We start from the raw sequence: 23,707 nt of genomic DNA, 5'->3' as shown, positions 1-23,707 counted from the left end.
CCTCTACAGTAAGATGAGATGTACTGAACAGTTCACATACAACTGGCCAAACTTTGGAATTTCTACTTTGGACATTTTAGAGTTTGATTTAGTTCCAAGCTGGAATGAAAACAAGCAATTTAAGATAGAATTTTTTAAATTTTCTATCTTGAAAAATATTCAAAAATTTTTGTTTAAAACAATTATTTCACACTGATATTTATTATGCAATACATAAGGTTGCAGGGAGACTGGGGAGCAGTTGCCACGGAGTAGTAAGAGGAACATGTTCTTCCAAGGTTAAAGGCCCTGCCTCTACAGCAGTCCGAGTTCTGAAAGTGAGGTATCCAGCTTATTCCCAATCTCAATGTGTTACCATTGCACTCCCCTTCAATCTATCTCTGTCCGTGTGTCTTGATTCAGAGCCTCTTCCCTCTGCTTCTGGCTCCTATCATTTCCCCCCATAAAATGCTCCCAGTAGAGCATTTGGCTTGTCTCTCTGCTATACATAAAACATCAACATGCACTGTGCAGTAAGGAGCAAGTTACTGGGCCTGCATACATCACAATTGCAGCAACCTAATGAAACTGAAGAAAGCATTCTGTGGTGAAGCCACAGGTAAAATTCCCTGCTGTGTAATTCTCCTGATCTACTATTTTAAAAATGTAAGTTTGACATCGGCAAAGCACCTGAGCCTACTTAAAATTTTACATAATTAATAGGAGCAGTGTGCATATTATGCAAAGTTACTCCCTCTGAAATACAGGCTTACTCTGTGCTTCCCAGTTAAAGCCTCCTATCCTCCTTAGTAATGGAGCTACAACATTAAACATTTTCAGACGTTTAGAAAACTTCATTATTCTTACACTCTTCATGACCATAGGAATGGCCATACTGGGTCAGACCAAAGGTCCATCTAGCCAAGTATCCTGTAGCCTGACAATGGCCAGCACCAGATGTGCCAGAGGGAGGGATCACAACAGGTAATCCTCATGTGATCCCTCCCCAGTCACCCACCTCCAGAGAAACAGAGGCTAGGAATGCCATTCCAACCAATCCTAGCTAATAGCCATTGATGAACCTAACCTCCATGAATCTATCTAGTTCTTTTTTGAACCCTGTTAAGTCCTAGTTTTCACAATATCCTCTGGCAAGGAGTTCCACAGACTGACTGTGCGCTGCGTGAATAAAAGCTTCCTTTTGTTTGTTTTAAACCTGTTGCCCATTCATTTCATTTGGTGACTCCTAGTTCTTCTGTTATGGGAATAACTAAATAACTTTTCCTTATTCATTTTTTCGACACCAGTCATGATTTTATAGACCTCTATCGTATCTCCCGTTGGTCTCCTCTTTTCCAAACTGAGAAGTCCAAAGAGTTTTTCATCTCTCTTCATATGGGACCTGTTCCAAAACCCTCTTTTTTGGGGGGAGGAGGGGGGAGGCCCTTCTCTGAACCGGTTTTCAGTGCCAACATATCTTTTTGGAGATGATGCCACCACATCTGTACACAGTACAGGAATCCCCCGAAATGCGACCACCTGAGTTGCAACCCCCTGCACTTACAACCATTTCTGTAAGTGTGGAAGGGGCCAAAAACCCCCGACTTACATCTTCGGCCCGCATTTACGATGACACTTGATGCCTATTGTAAATGAGGGATCGAGTTATGATGCCCCCGACTTGCGATGCTTCCCCAGGAACTGGTCGCATCACAAGTCAGGGGCCGCCTATATTTAAGATGTGGGTGTACCATAGTTTTATATAGAGGCAATAAGATATTCTCGGTCTTATTTTCTATCTTTTTTTCAATGATTTCTAACATTGTTTGCTTTTGTGACTGCCGCTGCACACGGAGTGGATGTTTTCAGAGAACTATTCACAATGACTCCAAGATCTCTCTATAAAGTAGTTGTGGCCTCAGTTACAAAGTCATGTGAAGTGATATACTTAAAAAAAACAAAAAAAACCATTTAAAACATTAAAGATAAAACATTAGTAGCCAAAACATTAGTGTTCATTATTTGCTTTACAAATAAGTGGTTCAGACAGAATCAGTAAATATTTAGAGTGCCCTATTCCACAGAATAATAATACCACCAACCTGCCCAACATTGTATTAGGCTGTGCAGTAAAAATCGAAGGATCTACGACAAATCTAGTGTTGTCCACAATAAGGGTAACTCGTTCAGAGGTTCTTATGCTCCTGGCTCCTTCTTTTGCATTCTCATATACAAATACCATTTCCCCAGCAGGCTTGCAACTCCCATCTGAACTTGATTGGCTACTGTTTCTACTGTTGTTCCCAACACTGCTAGTGGAACCATTTGGGGAAGTTTTCAGAGGCCGAGGACTGCTTGGCCGAGATGAACTGTGATCCTTTTCTCGATCTAAAAACAGAAACGGGGGAGGGGGCATTAAAAATGTTATGGTCACAAAAGCTTGTCAGATCATCTTTATTTCTTACAAACACTCATGAGCATGGTAACCTGATTCACTGAAAAAATGGCTTAGGACTTATCTGCACAGCAAGTTACTGCATAGCAAGCACAGCACATTAGCTTGCCATGTAGTAGCATCCTGTATGGACATTGCTACAGCACAGTGAAAATCTCAGGGTGTAATTTAGCATACCAACACTCCCACACACTATCAGCAAGCTTGAGTGGTAGATTCACATACTAGCTTGCAGAGTAGCAGCTTGCAGAGTAGCAGCTTGCCATGTAGACAAGCCCTTAAAAGCTAAAAATTAAGACACTACACCAAATCTGGCTACATTTTGAACCTAAGATCCTATTTCCTAGGTATATAAGCATCCTTTTCTCTCCCAAAGAGCTCCTGAGAAAATTTTACATTCCACGTTGAACGTACTGTACGAGTTTAGTTTCCAGCAAATTTTAAAAAAGTATCATATTTTAAAAACATTGATTCATAACAGCAGTTAAGCTTTTGCAGTGTTCTGTACCATTTGCTTTAATCCTATTACTACCCTTGGTCAGCCATTGACTAGCAGAAACTGCTAAAGGAGTTAAGTGCACAACTAGTGTGAAGCATGTAAGTAGTCTTTTACCTGCCTAATGGACTATCAGACACCTCACAAAAAGCAGCAAGAAACTTTATAGCGAACAATGAGGTAACACTACCTATAGGGAATTTTTACACCTACCCCCATCTGTCAGGAGTTTAAGTCCTGAAAGCATGAGGATTTATATCCATTACAAAAAAGGATTTCAATCATTACTTATATTAATGTGAAAGTTTTCATCTATAAAAATCTCTAATCGTCTGACTTCTAAGCAACTCTTGGCCTTAATGTTATAACAAAATATTGCAACATTTTTACATTGGGAGGGGGCAATTTAACATCTGCCTTTGTTTCCTTTTAACACTGCCTCATCACATGGCAAGGGTGAACAGTAACATCAGATTTACTTACTGTATATCAGTCATTCTGTGTACCTCACATCCCTTGTTGTGTTTCCTTTCTAATCTCTAAGACTTTTCTCTCTCAATTCCATTCCAAGCATAACCATTTCGCCACGTGGACCAATTACAGTAAAACTCCAACTGTCCGGCATCCAGTGGTCCGGCACCAACTGGAACCTGGAACTGCTCCAGCCAGCCAGACATTTGGAGCTGCTCCATCCCCAGCTTCCCCAAGTCAGCCGCTACTGAAACTGACCAGCGGCTGACATGGGGAAGCTGGGGGCAGAGCCGCTGGGGTGCTACCAAGTTGGTCCCGCAGCACCATCCTCTCCTACGCTGCGCAGTTCCCCGCAAACCCCCCACCCCCACCCCAAACCCCTCAGAGCCCCCCTTCCGGTACTCCGGCATATCCAATAATCAGGCGCCCCCTGGGTCCTAAAGGTGCCAGATTATCGGAAGTTTACTGTACTTGCAAACACCCAGCAGACACCATTTTACATACATCAATAACCTCATTGATTGAAATATGAACATAAGTGTATATAGCACCAGGGCTAACATTTTTATCAACAGCTTTCTTTCTAGCATAACATATTTGTCATTACAAAACATAAGCCAGAGGCAGAACAACCAGGGGGAGTGAAGCAGAAAGGGGGCTACAGACAGGAGAGTTTCACAGATAGAGTCCTAATACGGATTGGAAGACCCACAGCATCTGGGACAGCATAGTTTCTATTGCCTCCACCTGCAGCCAGACAGACTGCCTGACTATGGATGCCTCTATGCAGATCCTGGTATGGTTTTGCAGGGACTGTGGCTTGCAATTCCCACTTACTTAAATTCAGACTGGGGAGACCATCCATTGTGGAAGAAGCCTGCTGGCAGAATCTCTCAAGCACCAGGTGGGAGAGAGCAACAGGAGGAAGGTGCTAGGCTAAGAAGCATCCTAATCCACGAAGAATTCCTGGAGAGACAGCTGAGGCTGAGGAATCATCCCACTACACAAGACTGCTGACACACCATTGATAGAGGAGCAGATGGGTCAAGGAAACTCGGACAGCTGGTCACTTCTGGCAGCAGGCACTGCTCCACCCCTGCTCCCAAATGTGGTACTGGGGAACTGTTATGCTGTTCTGGAAACAGAAGATAAGGCATCACCCCCCCTAAAGCAGAAGAGGAGAAGCCTTATACCCCCAAGGCTGGGAGGTCTGCAGCCACCTCTGCAAAGACAAAATGTAGGGGGAATGGAGGCAAACACCCTTACGTATCTCGGGAAGTGCTGCCTGACAGGGGCCTGTATCCGAGGCATTACGGAGGCATTGTCAAGGATTATCTGGCCCTCTGACTACTACTCCATGCTATTCATCCATGTGGGCACTAATGATACTGCAAGGTGTGATGTTCGACAGATCAAGAGTGACTACAGGGCTCTGGGTATATGGGTGAGGGAATTTGGAGCACAAGTGGTATTCTCCTCAGTACTTCCTGTCAAAGGTAGGGCCTAGACAGAGACAGCTGCATCCTAGAGGTGAATGCCTGGCTTCAAAGATGGCGTCACCAGGAGGGCTGTGGCTTCCTTGACCACGGGATGCTGTTCCAAGACTTTGGACTGCTAAGCAGAGATGGGGTTCACCTTTTGAGGAAGGGGAAGAAAGTATTTGGATTCAGACTGGCTAACCTAGTGAGAAGGGCTTTAAACTAGGTTCGACGGGGGCAGGTGAACAAGGCCCACAGGTAAGTGAAAAACATGGAGACCTGGGAGATGGGTTGGAAATGGGAGGGAGCATGGTCTATAAAAGAGAAAAAGGAGGAACAAGGCAGAACTGGGGGGTTGGGACAAAATCAAATCAATATCTTAGATGCCTATAAACAAATGCAAGAAGTAGGGGTAATAAGCAGGAAGCACTTGAAGGGCTAATAAACAAACATAACTATGACATGGGTGGTATCACAGAGACTTGGTGGGTTACTACACGATTGGAATATTGGTATAGAAGGGTACAGCTTGCTCAGGAAGAATAGGCGGGGGGGGAAGAGAGGATGTGTTGCCTTTTATATTAAAAATGTACATGCTGGGACTGAGGTGGAGATGGACACAGAAGACAGACTTGCTGAGAGTTTGAGTTAGGTTAAAAGGGGTAAAAAAAATCAAGGTGATGTCATGCTAGGGGTCTACTACAGAACACCTACCAAAGCATAATAGGCAGATTTTTTTTTTTTTTTAAAAAGCTTCAACACAACTCACAAAATCATCCAAAGTGCAGGATTTGGTGATGATGGGGGACTTCAACTATCCAGACATATGTTGGGAAACTAACACAGCAGGGCACAGATTATCCAATAAATTCTTGGACTGCATTGGAGACAATTTATTTCACAAGGTTGAGAAAGCTACTGGGGGGAAGCTGTTTTAGATTTGATTTTAACAAATAGGGAGGAACTGGCTGAAAATTTGAAAGTGGAAGGCAGCTTGGGTGAAAGTGACCATCAAATCACAGAGTTCATGATTCTAAGGAATGGTAGAAGGGAGAAGAGCAAAATAGAGACAATGGATTTCAGGAAGGCAGATTTTAGTAAACTCAGAGCTGGTAGGTAAGGTCCCATGGGAAGCAAGAGTAGGAGGAAAAACAGCTGAAGAAAGTTGGCAGTTTATCAAAGGAACATTAAGGGCCCAAAAAGCAGACCATTGCAGTGTTTCTCAACCATTGGTACGAGTACCTTTAGGGGTACTCTAGAGAAGACGGGCGGGAGAGGGCGGAGGAGGAGACAGGAGACGTCAACACAACTGAAATTTGGAGAAAACTGATTTTTTGTTTTAAGTTTTGCAGCGCTTTATTATTTTTGTACTTTTTACACCCAAAAATTTCATTGCTTACATGCCTATGATTAAGATTTTTAAACAAATGAGCTGCAATGGTAAAAAAAAGTGTACGCATCTGAAAACTGTAGGTACTGGGGTACTTTTTTTTTTTTTTTTTTAAAGGGTACTTTATAAAAAATGGTTGAGAAACACTGAACTATTCCATTGAGTAAGAAAGATAGAAAGTATGGCAAAAGGCCACCTTGGCTTAACCAGGAGACCTTCCATGATATAAAAAGTGCAAACTAGGTCAAATTACAAAGGATGAATATAAGCAAACACCACAGATATGCAGGAGAAGATTAGAAAGGCAAAGGCAGAAAACGAGCTCAATCTAGCAAGAGACAAAGAGTAACAAGAAGATATTCTATAAATATATGAGAAGTGAGAAGATGACCAAGGACAGAGTAAGCACATTGCTCAGTGAGGAGGGAGAAGTAACAGGAAACTTGGAAATGGCAGAGGCTTAATGACTTCTTTGTTTGGATCTTCACCAAGAAGTTTGATGATGAAGGAATGCCTAACATAGTGAATGCTAGTGGAAATGGGGTAGGCTTAGAAGATAAAATAAAAAAAGAACAAGTTAAAAACCACTTAGAAATTATTTAGAGAAGTTAGATATCTGCAAGTCATCAGAGATTAAGGAAATGCATCCTAGAGTACTCAAGGAGCTGATACAGGAGGTATCTGATCCTTTACCCTTGAAAAATCATCTTTGAAAAATCACGGAAGACAGGAGAGATTCCAGAAGACTGGAAAAGGGCAAATATAGTGCCCATAGAAAGGGAAATAACCACCCAGGAAACTACAGAGCAGTCAGTTTAACTTCTGTACCAGCAAAGGTAACGGAGCAGGTAATTAAGGAATTCATCGGCAAACATCTGGAAGAAAACAACGTGATAGGTAACAGCCAGCATGGATTTGAAAAAACAAATCATGTCAAACCAATCTGATAGCTTTCTTTGATAGGTTATCAAACCTGTGGATAAGGGAGAAGTGGTGGACGTGGGTTACATAGACCTTTTTTAAGGCATTTGATATGGTCCCACATGACCTTCTTAGCAATAAACTAGACAAATACAACTTAGATGGTGATAGAAATGTAGCCGTGTTAGTCTGGTGTAGCGGATACAAAATACAGGACTATGTAGCACTTTAAAGACTAACAAGATGGTTTATTAGATGATGAGCTTTCGTGGGCCAGACCCACTTCCTCAGATCAAATACTGGAAGAAAATTGTCACAACCATATATACCAAAGGATACAATTTTAAAAAATGAACACATATGAAAAGGACAAATCACATTTCAGAACAGAAAGGGTATTGGGGGAGGGAGAGGGAAGGTAAATGTCTGTGAGCTAATGATATTAGAAGTGATAATTAGGGAAGCTATCTTTGTAATGGGTAAGATAACTAGATCCTTTGTTGAGACTCAGGTGTAAAGTGTCGAATTTTAGCATGAATAATAGTTCAGAGGATTCTCTTTCAAGTGCTGTCTTAAAAGGCTTTTGAAGCAGGATGCGGGTAATTAAGTCGTTGAGACAATGTACTTTCTGGTTGAAATGGCAAGAAACTGTTTTTTCTTTGTGATACTGTCTGATATCTGTTTTGTGGGCATTGATCCTTTGGCGAAGTGTCAGACATTTGTCCAATGTACATAGCAGATGGACACTTTCGGCACATGATAGCATAGATTATATTTCTGGATGCTCAGGAATACGTGCTCTTGATCTTATAACTCACTTGGTTAGGTCCATTAATGGTATCAGCAGAGTGAATATGTGGACAAAGCTGGCAACGGGGTTTGTTGCAAGAGAAGGTACCAGGGTTGGTATTAGTGTGCTATGCCCTGTGGTAGTTGGTAAGAATCATCTTGAGGTTAGGTGGTTGTCTATAGGAGACTATGGGTCTGTCTCCCAGAGCCTCTTGGAGTTTAGTATCCTGTTCCAGTATGGGCTGTAGTTTATTGATAATGTGTTGGACAGATTTAAGTTGGTGGCTGTAGGTGATGACAAGTGATGTTCTATTGTTGGTTTTCTGGGGTCTGTCTTGAAGTAGATGGTTTCTAGGTATTCGTCTGGCTCTTTCAATTTGCTTTTTTATTTCTCTGGGTGGGTAGTTGAGGTTTATAAATGCTTGGTAGAGAACCTGAAGTTTCTGGTCTCTGTCAGTGGGATTAGAGCAGATGCAGTTGTATCAAAGGGCTTGGCTATAGATGATGGATCGTATGGTGTGTTCTGGATGGGAGTTGGTGTGTTCAACCACGGGACATACCACACTAATACCAACCCTAGTACCTTCCCTTGCACCAAACCCCGTTGCCAGCTTTGTCCACATATTCACTCTGCTGATACCATTATTGGACCTAACCAAGTGAGTTATAAGATCAAGATAAGATAAGATCTGCGCATCCAGAAATATAATTTATGCTATCATGTGCCGAAAGTGTCCGTCTGCTATGTGCATTGGAGAAACGTCTCAGACACTTCGCCAAAGGATCAATGCCCACAAAACAGATATTAAGACAGTATCACAAAGAAAAAACAGTTTCTTGCCATTTCAACCAGAAAGGACATTGTCTTAACGACAATTACCTGCATCCTACTTCAAAAGCCTTTTAAGACTGCACTTGAAAGAGAATCCGCTGAACTGTTATTCATGCTAAAATTCAACACTTTACACCTGAGTCTCAACAAAGGATCTAGTTATCTTACCCATTACAAAGATAGCTTCCCCAATTATCACCTCTATTATCATTAGCTCACAGACATTTACGTTCCTCCCCCCGAGCCTCCTGTTCTGAAATTTGATTTGTCCTTTTCATATGTATTCATTTTTTTTTTTAATTGTATCCTTTGGTATATATGGTTGTGACAATTTTCTTCCAGTATTTGATCTGAGGAAGTGGGTCTGGCCCACGAAAGCTCATCATCTAATAAACCATCTTGTTAGTCTTTAAAGTGCTACATAGTCCTGTATTTTGTAACAACTTAGATGGGGCTACTATAAGGTGCATAACTGGCTGGATAATCATTCTGAGAGAGTAGTTATTAACGGTTCACAGTCATGCTGAAAAGCACACGTAGGGTTCCGAAGGAGGTCTTTTTTGGGGCTGGTTCTATTCAATCAATGATTTAAATGATGACAGAGAGGTACGCTTATTAAGTTTGCAGATGATACCAAGGGGTTGTAATAGGGAGGGGTTGCAAGTGCTGTGGAGGATAGGGTCATAATTCAAAGTGATCTCAACAAACTGGAGAAATGATCTGAGGTAAAATAGGATGAAGTTTAAGAAGGACAAATGCAAAGTATTCCACTTAGGAAGGAACAATCAGTCTGACACATACTGAATGGGAAGCAACTGTCTAGGAAGCAGTACTGCAGAAAGGGTTCTAGGGGTCATAGTGGACCACAAGCTAAATATGAGTCAACAGTGTGATGCTGTTACAAAAAAAGCAAACATGATTTTGGGATGCTTTAACTAGAGTGTTAGACATAAGAAGTCATTCTTCCACTATACTGTGCACTAATTAAGCCTCAATTGGAGTATTGTGTCCAGCTCTGGGCAGCACATTTCAAGAAAGATGTGGAGAAATTGGAGAAGATCCAGCAAAGAGCAACAAAAATTATTAAAGTTCTAAAAAACATGAGCTATGAGGTTTGGAAAAGAGAAGACAGAGGGGACATGATAGTGGTTTTCAGGTATCTAAATAGGTTTCATTGGGAGGAGGATTGGAAATTTTTCTCCTTGGCCTCTGATAGGACAAGAAGCTTAAACTACAGCAAGGGAGGTTTAGACTGGACATTAGGAAAAACTTCCTGTCAGGGTGGTTAAACACTAGAATAAATCGCCTAGGGAAGTTGTAGAATCTCCATCACTGGAGATATTTAAGAGCAGATTATACAAACATCAGGGTATGATCTAGACGGTGCTTGGTTCTGCCATGAGAGCAGAGGACTGGACTTGAACTCTCAAGGTCTCTTCCAGTTCTAGTTTTCTATGATAATGTGCAACCAACAATGTAAATCTTAGAGACATTTAATACATTAAGAAACTAGTTAACTTTTAAAATATACAACCTAAAAGTTTCAAGAATAGTGATAGAAATGTAGCCGTGTTAGTCTGGTGTAGCTGAAACAAAAAACAGGACTATGTAGCACGTTAAAGACTAACAAGATGGTTTATTAGGTGATGAGCTTTCGTGGGCCAGACCCACTTCCTCAGATCAAATCTAACAACAGATATTAGACAGGATCACAAATCAAAAACAGTTTCTTGCCATTTCAACCAGAAAGGACATTGTCTCAACGACTTGATTACCTGCGTTCTGCTTCAAAGGCCTTTTAAGACAGCACTTGAAAGAGAATCCTCTGAACTGTCATTCATGCTTAAATTCAACACTTTACACCTGAGTCTCAAATGATCTAGTTATCTTACCCATTACAAAGATAGCTTCCCCAATTATCACCTCTAATATCATTAGCTCACAGACATTTACCTCTCCCTCCCCCATCCCCCTTCTGTCTGAAATTTGATTTGTCCTTTTCATATGTCTTCATTTTTTTAATTGTATCCTTTGGTATATATGGTTGAGACAATTTTCTTCCACTATTTGATCTGAGGAAGTGGGTCTGGCCCACGAAAGCTCATCACCTAATAAACCATCTTGTTAGTCTTTATAGTGCTACATAGTCCTGTTTTATGTAAAAGTTTCAAGGCAGACTGCTAGGAGCGGGATTTTCAAAAGCACATAAGTGATTCAGAAACATACATCTGTGGCTTCAAAATGCATACCCTGAAGCAGGAGTCACTGGGTGGGTGAAGCATGTCAGCCTTTTTAATTTGACAAAGTTCTGTATGTAAGAAGTTGGTTTTATTTTCAAAGTTACACAGGCTATTTATTTATAAAATTCTGTGCTGCTTTCAGAGTAGGAATGTTAAAGACCCTGAAGGTGTCTTTTTGGCATAATTGAGCATTTTAAGTATGAAATGTCTCTGTACCAAAAAAAAAAAAAAAAAAAAAAAAAAACCTATGTAAAAGCTAATTAGGAAGTTTTATAAGTACAAAATATCCACTTTAATAATTTACTACAAAATAGGAAATAAAGCAGCTTGCGAGGGAGGGATTGCTTGTTTTAAACACAACGGCTATGTCTAGACTGGCCAGTTTTTCCAGAAAATCAGCTGCTTTTCCGGAAAAACTTGTCAGCTGTCTACACTGGCCGCTTGAATTTCCGCAAAAGCACTGACTTCCTACTGTAAGAAATCAGTGCTTCTTGCAGAAATACTATTCTGCTCCCGTTCAGGCAAAGTCCCTTTTGCGCAAAGCTTTTGCGCAAAAGGGTCAGTGTAGACAGCTCAGATTTGTTTTCCGCAAAAAAGCCCCGATCACGAAAATGGCGATCGGGGCTTTTTTGCGGAACAGAGCGTCTAGATTGGAAATGCTTTTGTGGAAATCTATGCCAATCTAGACGCTCTGTTCTGAAAATGGTTTTAATGGAAAAGTTTTCCGTTAAAAGCATTTCCGGAAAATCATGCCAATCTAGACGCAGCCAACATGGATTTTACCCACCATGCTCCATATCCCTATGATCAGGGCTCGACAAATAATGTAATCTACTTGCCCGTGGTGAGTAGATTACAACCCGGAAGAGCCAGCACAGAGCAATCTGCACATGCACAGAATGCAGAATGGTGCGAAACCGCGTGGCGGGTGAGTGGGGCTCACTGCCGCTTGGCAAGCCCTACCTATGATAACCAAGTCACTCCCTCCATTCTTAGGGGCAGAAGAAGGAGTAGTAGCAGGTATTCTCTCCTATCCACAGAGAAAAGGTGGTGACAAGGCACTTCCTTCCCCTCCCCCCATATACACCTACACTAAAAGGAGGTAGGGGAGGCCTTGTATTTCAACTTGCTATTGAGATGCATGGAAAGTTTGTGTGTCTCAGAGCTAGTATATCATTCTTCCAGAGTCTGCAGACCTCACTGCACTGACGACATTCATTCAAGTTCTTCACAACGGTGATAAGAAATCTCAAGTATCTGGCTAAGAAAATAAACACTCAGATTCTGATGTAGTCACATGATTCCAGAAGATGGTCTCTATAGTTTATGTACATAATCTGGCCCCAACTGAAAAAAGAAACTTCAACTATCCAGACCTTCAACTATCCAGATCTTGGGACCTAACAGACACTTGCACCGTAGAAGAGGTTAGGATTGTTCCCAAATTAGCACTTAGGAAACAGACTGCTTTTGTCAAAAGCAAAGAGGTGGATGAAATTGTATCCTTCAGGTTCTGGGTTACAACTGCTATTTCTTTAATTGACAAATGAAACACTGAAGATGGTATTCATACCTGTTGAATTCTGGGAATTAAACATTTTTCTCAACTGCCTCAATACTGAACAGACAGGCTGAGGCAGTATATTTTATTGAGCCAATTTTGTTGCTGAGACACAAACTTTTGAGCTACACAGAGCTCTGGTCTCGGAAAGGCATTCAGTGTCACAATTAAACAGACGGCTGAACAGCTAAGCTCCAGTAACTGCCACATGGAGTGAACATCTCTATAAATAGTCATCTATTTTGGAAACCACACTGTGCAGCAATGGGAAAAGCCCAGTAGCTGCACAAAGTATTAAAGGCCTTTTATTAAATATAAAAATGATGAGTGAGTTCAGTCTCTGCACTTTCATGAAATGAGTCTAACGATCTGCTTCTTGATCTCTTATATCAGTGGTTCCCAACTGCCAGTTCGCAGACCAGAAGCGGGCCATGAACCCCTGTCTGCTAGGCCGCAGCACACTGCCAGGCCACATCTCCAGCTGTTAATAAGCCCCACTTGCTGGGGTTCCCCACAAAGCAGCAAGGTGAGTGGCCCTGCAGACAGCCTCACCATGGCCCCGGCACCAGCTCGGGTGGCCGCTTGATAGGCAGCTGCAGCACTCAGCTTGAGCCAACTGCCTTATGGAGCCCAGCTGCTGCAGCGTTTATCAGGAGCCCAGCTGCCGTGGAACTCAGCTGGAGCCAAGCACCACGTGGAGCCAAGCTGCCACGGCACTCAGCTGGAGCCAAGCTGCCACAGCACTCAGCCGGAGCCCGGTGTGCTGCATGCTCTGCGCAACCCTCCCACCATGCAGGAAAGTGCTCTGCACTCAGCTGGCAGCTGTGAGGCAGCAGCAGAGCTGGGTGATGGGGGCAGGTATGGGGCAATGGGGGTGGAGCTAGTGTTTGGGGCTCTAAGAGGTGGGGTGCTGACCCTGAGGGGAACTGACACATCCAGGATGTGGAGTTGGCACGGGGGGGCTTTGGGGGTGAGGCTAGTAGTGAGGGGGCTAAGGGGGGGCAGGGCTGGCACTGGGGACAGGGTTAATACTGGGGACTGAGGGCTGGCAGGGGGACCAGGCGGATTGGGTACAATGTGGCTCAGGTGCAATGGGGCTCTGGAAACAGGAGGCTGGCACTGAAGTATTGGGGGTGGGGGGCTATCACTAGGCAGCTCTAATGGCGAGAAGCTGGCATGGGGAGTGGTTGGGTACAGAAGACTCTGAGGTCAGTGGCTGGCAGTGGAGGGGCAGTGGAAGGGTGAGGGGCTCTAGATGTTAGGACTGACACTGAGGACCTGGGGTCCAGGGCTTTTTATACTGCGGACTGGCAAACCCATTCACAAACCTTTGGCAGACTGGTAAAATTTTATCTGCATATTCATTTTATACATTTGGTACGAAAAATGTTGGTAACCACAGTCATATTACCAATAGCAGTACAGAGACTCATTTTGAAGCAGGGGGCAAAAAAATATAGCAGCCCTAGTACTAAACACCATTAACTTGACTTGTTCTGCTATTGAAGAGTATGCCAGAGACTAAATTGCTATTTATAAATCTACTACTAGCTCATAAAAAAAAAAAAAAAAAAGATAGTTCCCAAGAACAGAAGAGGGACAAGGGCTTTATTGGAACAAAGAATTAATATCTGAACAGAAACATTCATTCGCAATTGCATAGTAGTCAAGAAAGGGAGTGTGTTCAGATTTCCAGCTCAACAATCCACTTGCCCAGTATTAACATCACCTTAAAATGTTAATGCAAAAACAAATTTACTAGCATTGGGATTGTTAAACATCACAAAACAGTAATGTAAGGATGCTCATTTCTCAGCTTGTTTCTGACAGAAAAAGAATTAGTTTACTTTAGAGCTAGAATCAAGTAAAATTTCAAGTATAAATTGGCGATCCTTTAAAAAGGATCCATGCAATCAAGCTGTTTGACATTAGGTTTCTATTACCAACATGGCATGAGGGCTAATCATGACCATACAACAAAACCATTTTGGCTATATTTCATAAATTGTGCAAACATGTGGCAGGAGCACCCAAATGTCAAACTCAAAGAAATATTTAGCAATTTGTTCACCTCATGATGTTCACTTCCATCTGATATACCAACTCCTCCTATGTGATGTCACATAGGCAGGAAGCCAGTCTTCAGAAAGTACAGAGAGGCTACGTTTTTGTGGGTGTTTTTTTTTAAAGCCAATGATAAAACTAGGACATCATATCAACACAGGAACAGCAAAGCAAACAAACTGGCAATGTAGTACCTCAATGGAAAACAAGAGTTTTAGAATAAAAAGTCTAAAGTAGACTATTACTTTCTGGTCTATGATAGGCATTTTCCTAGTATGAGAAATTTGAACACATTGATAATTGTGTTATAACTTTTGATAGCATGACATTTAAGAAAAAGTGTTCTTAGTCTGCCCTATTCAAAGGAAAAATGATCATATTAAAAGATTAAGTTTTTGGAACACAAATTAGTCTCCAACCTACCACCATGGTATTGTCTTGTTGGTGAAGTTACATTCCTGATACACGGAGTGAGTTGAGACTCTGCTCTTTCATGGGATGAGTCTCGTGATCTGTCACTTGATCTGCGTCTGTCCCGTGATCTCTCATGTCCACCACTAGCACCATGAAGGCTCATTCTGGTATTTACTCTCTTAGCAACACAAGATGGTATACTAAAAACAAACCAAAAATAAATCTCTTCAGCATTTGACAATTCTTAGAGCAACTGTCTGTAAAACCATTCAGACTTTGAAAAATAATCCATTATATTTCTATATAAATTTTTAAATATTTTATACTCAAGATACACAAAACTAGATTCATTTTGCTTACCTCCAATTCATTCATATATCACATTCACATATTTCTGTATCTATGCTGTATTCATTTAGAGAAACAAAGAATTATTCTTATATCATTGCACAGCAACCTGTAGTAAAATGCTTCATGGTTTGTAAAATCTCATTTCACAGAATCCCTTGCAGAGCTCTAATAAAACAACCATGGCAAGTGATGCACATTTTAAAGTCAGAAGAAAATATTATAATTACTTCAACAAAGTAGCATAATGTACTTTTGAAACAAAACCATGAAATTAAAAAGGGACAAGTTTAGTATCCTAAAATTGAGTTTATAGCTTTTGTAAGATGAGACTTACAAATGTTGCCATACCATTTTAAAATATAATTTGTCCCGAGAGAAATAGAAAAATGAAAACCCGAACCATAACAACCCAGCAAGCACAAAGCAGTAAACTAACTTTATTAAAGATGAAAAGTTGTTTAAAAATCTACAGTGTTAGTAACAAACAAGGAAACTTGTTAAATATTTTAACATGACAGTGTAAGATCAAAGATTTAAACAATATAAAAAAGTCTTCTATTCCTTCGCTTAAACAAACAGAACGTGTTCTCTTAGTACTGGCACTTTCAGCATTTAAACAGTTTTTCCTTATAGGTGTGAAAATATTTGCGTTAAGAACTGGATTTCAAGCTTCATGATTTCAGAAGCGAGCTAAAATTACTTATTCAAACTGATTTATTCAATTGATGCTGCTACAGCCTGGCATGGGAATGATTCCATACAGTCCTCTTTTGCCCCCCCTAGTTGAGAATTCTAGGAAGTAGTGATATTAACTACTGGGTATTTGTGTAAACATGTAACTGCTTGAAATTTTAGCAGTTACAAATTCACATGGGGGGACAGGTGGGAACTGGTGCTCATGGGTAGCTGGCTTAAAATCTGGTTCCCTGTGAGCACCAGCTCCCACCTGCCCATCCTCCTCCATACACTTACTGCCTGTGATAAACAACAGCAGCGGCACGGGGGGGAAGAGAAGGGCAGGCAGCTCCAAGGAAGCCGGTGCTGAGATGGGGGAAAAAAAAAACAGCTTGAGTGCCTCTGTGGGAGGCAGCAAGGTGAGGGCAGGCAGCGCCGCTAAAGCCAGCACATGTGTTGGCTCCCTCCTGGTCTCTCCCTCGCCACCTGTCTGCCTGGTCCTACCCTTCGCACTCTCTACCCCCACTTCCTTAAAAGCAGTGTGAGAGTCAGCTCCTGCCTCCCGCCATTGCTGTCTCTGATAGAGACATGAAGAGGTGGGGGGGAGAGTGTAATTGATAGAATTAACCGATAAGCCCAGGCTTATCAGTTAATCATGTAGTCCACGACATGCTGCCATCCCTCCTAGGAAGACTATCAGTACAGCCAGTCCCCAACTTACAGCCACCTTGACTTACAACCATCGCGGTCTTAAATGCGGGCTCCGAGTTATGACACGACCTGCACTTACGAACAGCGTGGTCGCAATGTAACTCAATGGGTTCCGAGTTACAATCATTCCGAGTTACGGCCAAGCGTTTGGTCTGTAATGTGTTAGTAACTTGGGGACCAGCTGTAGAGACATGAAGACTTGAACTGATCCCATTATAGGATTTCAATATTTGATCACAGAACGTAAATCACTTTCTAAAATATTCAGTACTGGATTACTGAGGCACAGAGAATCAGCCTAGCAGGCCTACATCAGATAAAGAAAGCAATTTTCCTACTTGTTTGTGTCCAAGATACGGGGGGCTTGAATTACCCACTCACTTGCCAGCTTGTAAATCAGGGATGTATAAGTTTATCAGGTAGTCAAGTGAAGTACTTGACTACTTGCTTCCCCCCTGTCTTTCTGCCTCTGTATAAGAGACAGCATGGAGAGGTGGGGATAGAAAAGGAGGCAGAGCTGGCAGGGGACCCAGCTCAAAAACGGGTTTCCCTAGCACCATCTCCATGGTGCCACCTGCTCCCCCCACCCCCACCTCTCTCACTGGCAGCAGGGCAGATGGGGGAGGGGAGTAGGAGAAGGCAAGCTGTTCCAGCAGCAGCCTCTGACCACAAGGGTCCCTGTTCACAGCGACTGGGGCTGTCTCTGCACAGGGCCTGCTCCAGCAGCAGCCCTTTCCCGCGGCTGCTGTGAACAGAGGCTGCTGGACTCAGTGCGAGCTGGGACCAAGCAGTCCCGGCTTCTGCTGCTCCAGAAGGCTGCGCTTCTGCATTTTAAATGTAGTAAGAGCCCAGCAGCTTTTATTACATTTAAAATGCAGAGTCAGTGCAAGCCGGACTGCTCAGTCCCAGCTCCAGCCACTACCCCCACTGCGGCTCCACAAAGCAGCCCCTTATGAACTTAACGTATTGCATCAACTACATGATTAGCCAGATAACTGTAGTGTAACATCCTTCCCCCAGCTTGCATGGATCTGGCCCCCGAAACTAGCTTAGTCTTTGCTTCTCACTTGTGTGCAGCCCTGCAATGGCCCGGGTCAGCGGCAGGTCATGCTGACTTACCACCCTGTCCGGCTAAATAGCACTTTGTGACTTCTAGTGCTCAGGGCGAGCATCCATTCAGGTCATGGGTGAGGGCTCAGGCTGCAGGAAGAGCCGCAGACCATGAAGCTAAGCAGGGTAAAGCAACAAGCAGTCTATATACAGTTCAACAGATAAGGTTCAGTGTCTGCCTGCCGGCAGGCCTATCTATAAGCCCAAACACTTACTCAGGGTGGGACTGGATCCAGGTACTCAGTAGCACAAATCAAGGGGCTCAGGCCTGACTGGAAGCCAAGCAGCAGTTTACAGAGGTCATGCCCTTGGTCACGGTGGGGCAGCAAGCAAACAGTTTAAGCAGTTCAGGAACTCAAGCTTCTCTGCAGGCTGAGATGCTGTTTATAAGGCTCAACCCTGGGTCAGGGCAGTGCAACAGGCAAACAGTACCAACAGCAAGATGTCGAGATGTTTTAAACCAGTGGTCCCCAGCCTGTGGAGGTTTCCAGGCGCCAGGGGGCATGGCCGTTAGCCCGCTGGGCGCCAGGGGGTGGGGACAGGGCCCCCCCATAGCCGCGCGGCCCCCCCCCCCCATAGCCGCGCCCGGGGCCGGCGCCCCCCGCCCCTCCTCCAAGTGCCCGGGGCCACCTCCAAGGGCCGCGCGCCCGGGGCCGGAGCCCCCTCCCCCACCCCCAAGCACCGCACGCCCGGGGCCGGCGCCCCCCCCCCTCCAAGCGCCGCGCGCCCGGGGCCGGCGCCCGCCCGGAGCCAGCGCTCACCATGCGCCTGGAGCCGGCTCCGGCACTGTGCATGCGCCACATGCCCAGGGCCAGGCCAGCCCCGAGCACGTGGTGGGCGCACACGAATGCCCCCGTGGGCGCCAGGGGCCGGCGCCCCCCCCCTCCAAGCGCCGCGCGCCCAGCGCCCCCCCCCCTCCAAGCGCCGCGCGCCCAGCGCCCCCCCCGGGGCAGGCACTCACCATGCGCCTGGAGCCGGCTCCGGCACTGTGCATGCGCCACGTGCCCAGAGCCAGGCCAGCCCCGAGCACGTGGCGGGCGCACACGAATGCCCCCGTGGGCGCCATGGTGCCTGCGGGCACCGTGTTGGGGACCACGGTTTTAAACAGTTACACTTTCAAGCCAGTCGGCAGGCTGAGGTGGGGGTCGGGTCTCCTTGCAGGTAGAGAGCCAACAAATGCAGGGGAGTTCTCCCTACAAGGAGAACCTGCCACCCAAGGTGGGGAGGTGGCAGGGGTACATCCACGTGCTCCACTGCGTCCCAACCGCTTCCCAGATCTCCCTGTGGGCCAATCGTTACTCCTCAGGGTCCACTGGGGACAATGGCGCTGGCAGGTGTCCATGGGCTCTGGGTTACTCAGCAGTCCAGGCGGCAGAGCCCAATCTCCAGGGCCTGTTAGGGGCCCTGGCCATCTCAGCCTGTGTTTGGAGCCTGGCAGTGGTCGGGGTGATCTTGGACCATTTTCAGATTCTGGCAGTGGGCCAGGTGGTCCAACTCAGTCATCCCTTCTACAGCGGGGCAGCCATGCCTTCCTTTTAGAGAGCCCAGCTGGGCTCTAACTGAGCTCTCAGCCCCTGCCTTTCTGCTTCCTATGGGTGGGGCTCGGTGACTCTAGCAACGCCCACCAATGGGATCTTATGGAGTCATTTCCCTTCTGGATAAGTGGGTGGCCACGCTGACTCACTACAAGCCCCCAACTTATTTTTCTGTGGATCAGTGGTCCCTGACTTAAAAAAGGTTCTCCCCACCCCTGTTGTACATCACACACAAACACACACACACACACACACACACACACACACACACACACACACACACACACAACAGTACACTAAGTGTTTAAAGAAAGGACTACTGAGAAAAGATGAGAATTCAAGAACAACTCTCTCCAGAAAAGGTGGTAGCAATTATGATCCAGTTTAATAATAAATCTGTCTAGTTTCATAGTATTTGATACACAAACTTGACAAGCCAGTTTTTGAAATATTTTTAAAAGACTGATTTTGCCAGAAGTTGGGAATGGCCAACATGAGATAATCACTTGATTACTTGTTCTGTTCATTCCCTCTGGCCAACTGGCATTGGCCCCTGATGAAAGACAGGATACTGGGCTAGAAGGACCTTTGCTCTGACCAAATATGGCCATGAGAGACTCAGACTACTCAAAAGGTAAGCAGCCAGCAGATAATACATTTCCCTTCAGCACTGGATAAAGCATAAATGTCTAAACACAATACAACAGAACAATGAGCCTCATGCCATCAATGCTTAATCTTGATACTAGACTTCACCAAATTAAAAAAGACTGGTGTCACTTCAAGAGGAGGAGTTGGTTATTGCTAGCTAAGAGACATTCAAGAAAATTCTATATTTTAATATATACACAAGCACCTCAAAGTTTAAGATCTAAAGATTCTCCATACCCTACTTGGGCTCAGACTACGAGGAAAAAATTTCTACCAATGAGGCAAAAAAATGGTGCAGAGAGAAGCTACTGCAGTACCATGTTCTGCCAAGCTTAAAATATGCGGCAGCAAAATGACATCTTCTAGATGTAAAGTTGGCTATGAGATTACTGAAGAAGGTAAAAAAGTGCAAGTTTTCATTTTTAGAGGGTTGCAAGAATCAGATGCACATTTCAAAAGGATTCATTACCAAATGATATTTAAAGGAGGCAGAACCTATTTTAAAAATAATAAATACTAAATAAATGTGTACTCTAGAAAGTCAATGTGTGGAAACTGTACTTGCCTCTTCCATTAGGCAAGTAAAATAGGACTTTTCCTTCAAGAAAATAAGACTTGCAACAGAATTTGCCTACAAATATTTGTAACCCCACCTCAGAGTTCATGACGATTTTGGGAGAGAACATCTTTAAAATCCTTATTTTTCTTCTAAGTATTTGCATTTTTAAACTCAACTACTTTCAGTGAAAGACTATACAATATTTTTAAAAATTGTGACAGGCTGCAGGCAGCCGAAAGTAGGCAAACATTCAAAGCAACAAAAGTTTGTCATGTCTACAGTAGATTTCACAATCATGATAATTCACAATCATTCATACTAATATTCAAAATTTCAAGTTTAAACCAATCAATCACTTACAGTCATTCTAACTAGAGATGTAAAATCTCATAATTGCCTAGCCAGTTAAATATATTGTTTAACCAGTTAACCAATTAAAGGATGAGCATGGAGAGCCCGGTCCAGTCCAGCTGGAATGCCTCCGCTCCCCCACCCCTGCTCCTGGGCTGGAATACCTATTTGCACTCCACCCCTTGCCGCAAGAAAGGGCAGCTTCAGCCCAGCCAGAACAGCCCCCACCTGCAGGGTGCCCAGCCCTAACAGAGAGGCTGCTCTGTGGGACACTGGAGGAGCCCTGGCCTGTGGAGGGCCAGGGTGTCCTGTAGGCAGGATCTGCTCCAGTGTCCTGATCAGAAAAGCATCTGCCTAATGCAGGCAGGGGTTGCAATGGAGCAGCCCCTGCCCATGGCAGGCCTACAGACCCACTGGTTACCCTTAAATAGTAAGGGTGAGACTTACCGATTAACCAGTTAAACCGTCACAGCCTTAAATCTAACGCTCTGCAAGTAATCAGTGTCCTTACAGCCAGTTCTGTGTTATCTCACCATTCGTTCAGCTACTCCGGGGTCTGCAACCCCCAGCATGTGCCGATTTTTACTGGGGTGGGAGCTCATCCCTGCCACTCCCCCATGCAGAGGGGAGCCCGCGCTGTGGCTCCAGCCTCAGCCGTGCGGCTGGAGACTGGATCACCAGCTCTGGCTTCTTCTGAAGAGAGGGGCGGAGGGTGCAAGAGAGGCATGTGCGTGCATCCCTGGGGCTACCGCCTGCTTCAGGAAAAGGCAGAGCCAGGGCTGGGTGGCCATCGCATATGGTGTGCCAGGGCCCACGCTGCACTGCTCCCCACGGGCTGTGAACAGGAACAGGAAGCCCCTTCCCCAATACCCTGCTGTGCCCGGCTGGACTGGAGCCAAGCCTGGGCAGCCCCAGGCTCTGCCTCTCCCAATAGCAGAGCTGCAACCTGCAGGCAAAGGGCTGGGCCGGGCAGAGAAGGCCTTGCCTCTCCTAGCCCCACCGCTGCTCCTGCGGGGTTGCGAGTCCCAATACTGCTGCCCTGCCTGTGAGTGCGCTACAGGCAAAGGGATGAGGGGGCAGCATGGGAGGAGGCAGGGATTGCACTGAGGGGCAGGAGACCAGACCGGGGGGGGGGGGGGGGGGAGAGTCATGGGGCTGAGGGGAGCAAAGCTGGAGCTGAGAGAAGATTGGCTGGGGGGGGGGGGGGGGGAAGAGGGGGAAAAGAGAAGCTACATTTTCCTTTACTCCTCAACTAGCTATTTGACTGCATTCTCAGCCTCTCACCTTTTCTGAGTTACTCCCTCAACCCTTTCCCGCCCCCAAACTCTCTCATATCCCCACCCTACACCCTCTTCTGCTGCTGAACTCCCTTTCAGACCCTGCCCTTCTCACCCCTCATGCAGCCCCATAGCTATCCCACTTGCTGGCAGCCCAGTCCCACACATTCAATCCCTCTCTTTTGTCCCTACCCCAGAGCCTAAGGGAATCCACAAAATCCACTAACTCTGGAACCTCAGGAAAGTAAATCTGGCCTATGGGAAGCCCTGAACTTCAGTCCTCCTTCTCCCTTCCCTTCACCTTGTGGAGGCTGGAGTGCCAGAAGAGTGAGGTGTGTGAGCTGGGAGCCACATCAGGAAGGGTTGGAGGTTTTGGAAGGAGGTTTTTTTGCTTCTCACTTGTGTGATTCCCAACTGATTTTTCTGAGAGTCAGTGACCCTCAGCTCAGAAAAGGCTCCCCACTCCTGCCATAAATAAAGAAAATATTGAAACCTTTTGTGTTGGACATAATGTTTTACTTTATTTAAAACTAACATGAAAAAGTTAACATTTAATCGGTGTAATCGTTTAAATTAAACCACTCCCAGCTGCAGCACTAGCAAAATAGCTCGGGTGTAATTATGAAATTAATGGTGAGTTTCCATTAGCAACTGGTGGTCCATGGAAAGGTTTACATCGACCCAGGTGGTCCACAGCATGCACAATAGAAAGGCTCTTTCCTACCCCGAAGGCAGCACAGCTCAGGGCAGGAGGCTTAAATCCTGGCACGCTGCTTCGGAAAGGTTGCCATTGCCTCAATTACTCCATTGCTTAACTGGATTTATATATCAATTCATCATGGGAACGTATGAGCAGACATCCCATAGTACCTCAGCAAGGGAAAGTACGTAAACCTTCTGGAAGTCCTAATCTGCCCTCTTCCCCTTCCCCTCCCCCCTCCTCCAAAAAAAGCGGAAAGGCAGGAAACAAACATGGCTAGGGAAAGTGGGGGTGGGAATGGGCCATGCATACCCTGGAAACAACTCCAAAATGTGCTGAACTAGTTACAGGAATATGATTACATATATGACCAGGCATAACAGGAGTGAAACAGTTCGCTAAGTTACTAAGGGATCGTCTACACTAGACGCCTGACATTGGTGCAGCCATGTCATTGTAATCCGGTGAACATGATCTATGCCAATGGAGAGATTTATTATGCCACCGGAAGAGCTATGTCAGCACAAGAGCTTCTCCTGCCAACATAGCGCTACCACACTAGCAGCTAGGTTGGTTTAACAATGTCACTTGGGGGAGGGGGAGGGAGAGAGAATTACTTACATTGCTCAGGTGTAAGCAAAAGGAGTGGTAATGTAGACCTGGACTAGTAGTTTTAACTATGTGGTTAAAAGTGTCT

General features: G+C 44.8%; 1 protein-coding gene across 3 annotated transcripts in view; it reads right to left on the bottom strand.

The window, feature by feature from the left end:
- BTBD10 (BTB domain containing 10) overlaps positions 1–23,707 on the bottom strand; it is a 61,092-nt gene that overhangs the window by 9,878 nt on the left and 27,507 nt on the right. For all 3 annotated transcript variants that reach the window (XM_014568881.4, XM_089778614.1, XM_014568879.4), the window contains 2 exons: positions 15,100–15,290; positions 2,082–2,367 (listed from right to left, as the gene is read on the bottom strand). In XM_014568881.4, coding sequence (XP_014424367.1) covers positions 2,082–2,367; positions 15,100–15,253 — 440 coding nt within the window. In that variant the 5' untranslated portion in view covers positions 15,254–15,290. The remainder of the gene's footprint in view (positions 1–2,081; positions 2,368–15,099; positions 15,291–23,707) is intronic.

The sequence above is a fragment of the Pelodiscus sinensis genome, chromosome 5, assembly GCF_052426305.1.
Source record: "Pelodiscus sinensis isolate ZL-2025 chromosome 5, ASM5242630v1, whole genome shotgun sequence".
NCBI lineage: Eukaryota > Metazoa > Chordata > Testudines > Trionychidae > Pelodiscus > Pelodiscus sinensis.
The sequence above is the reverse complement of the archived record's forward strand: the minus strand, read 5'-3'. Positions and strand labels throughout refer to the sequence as shown.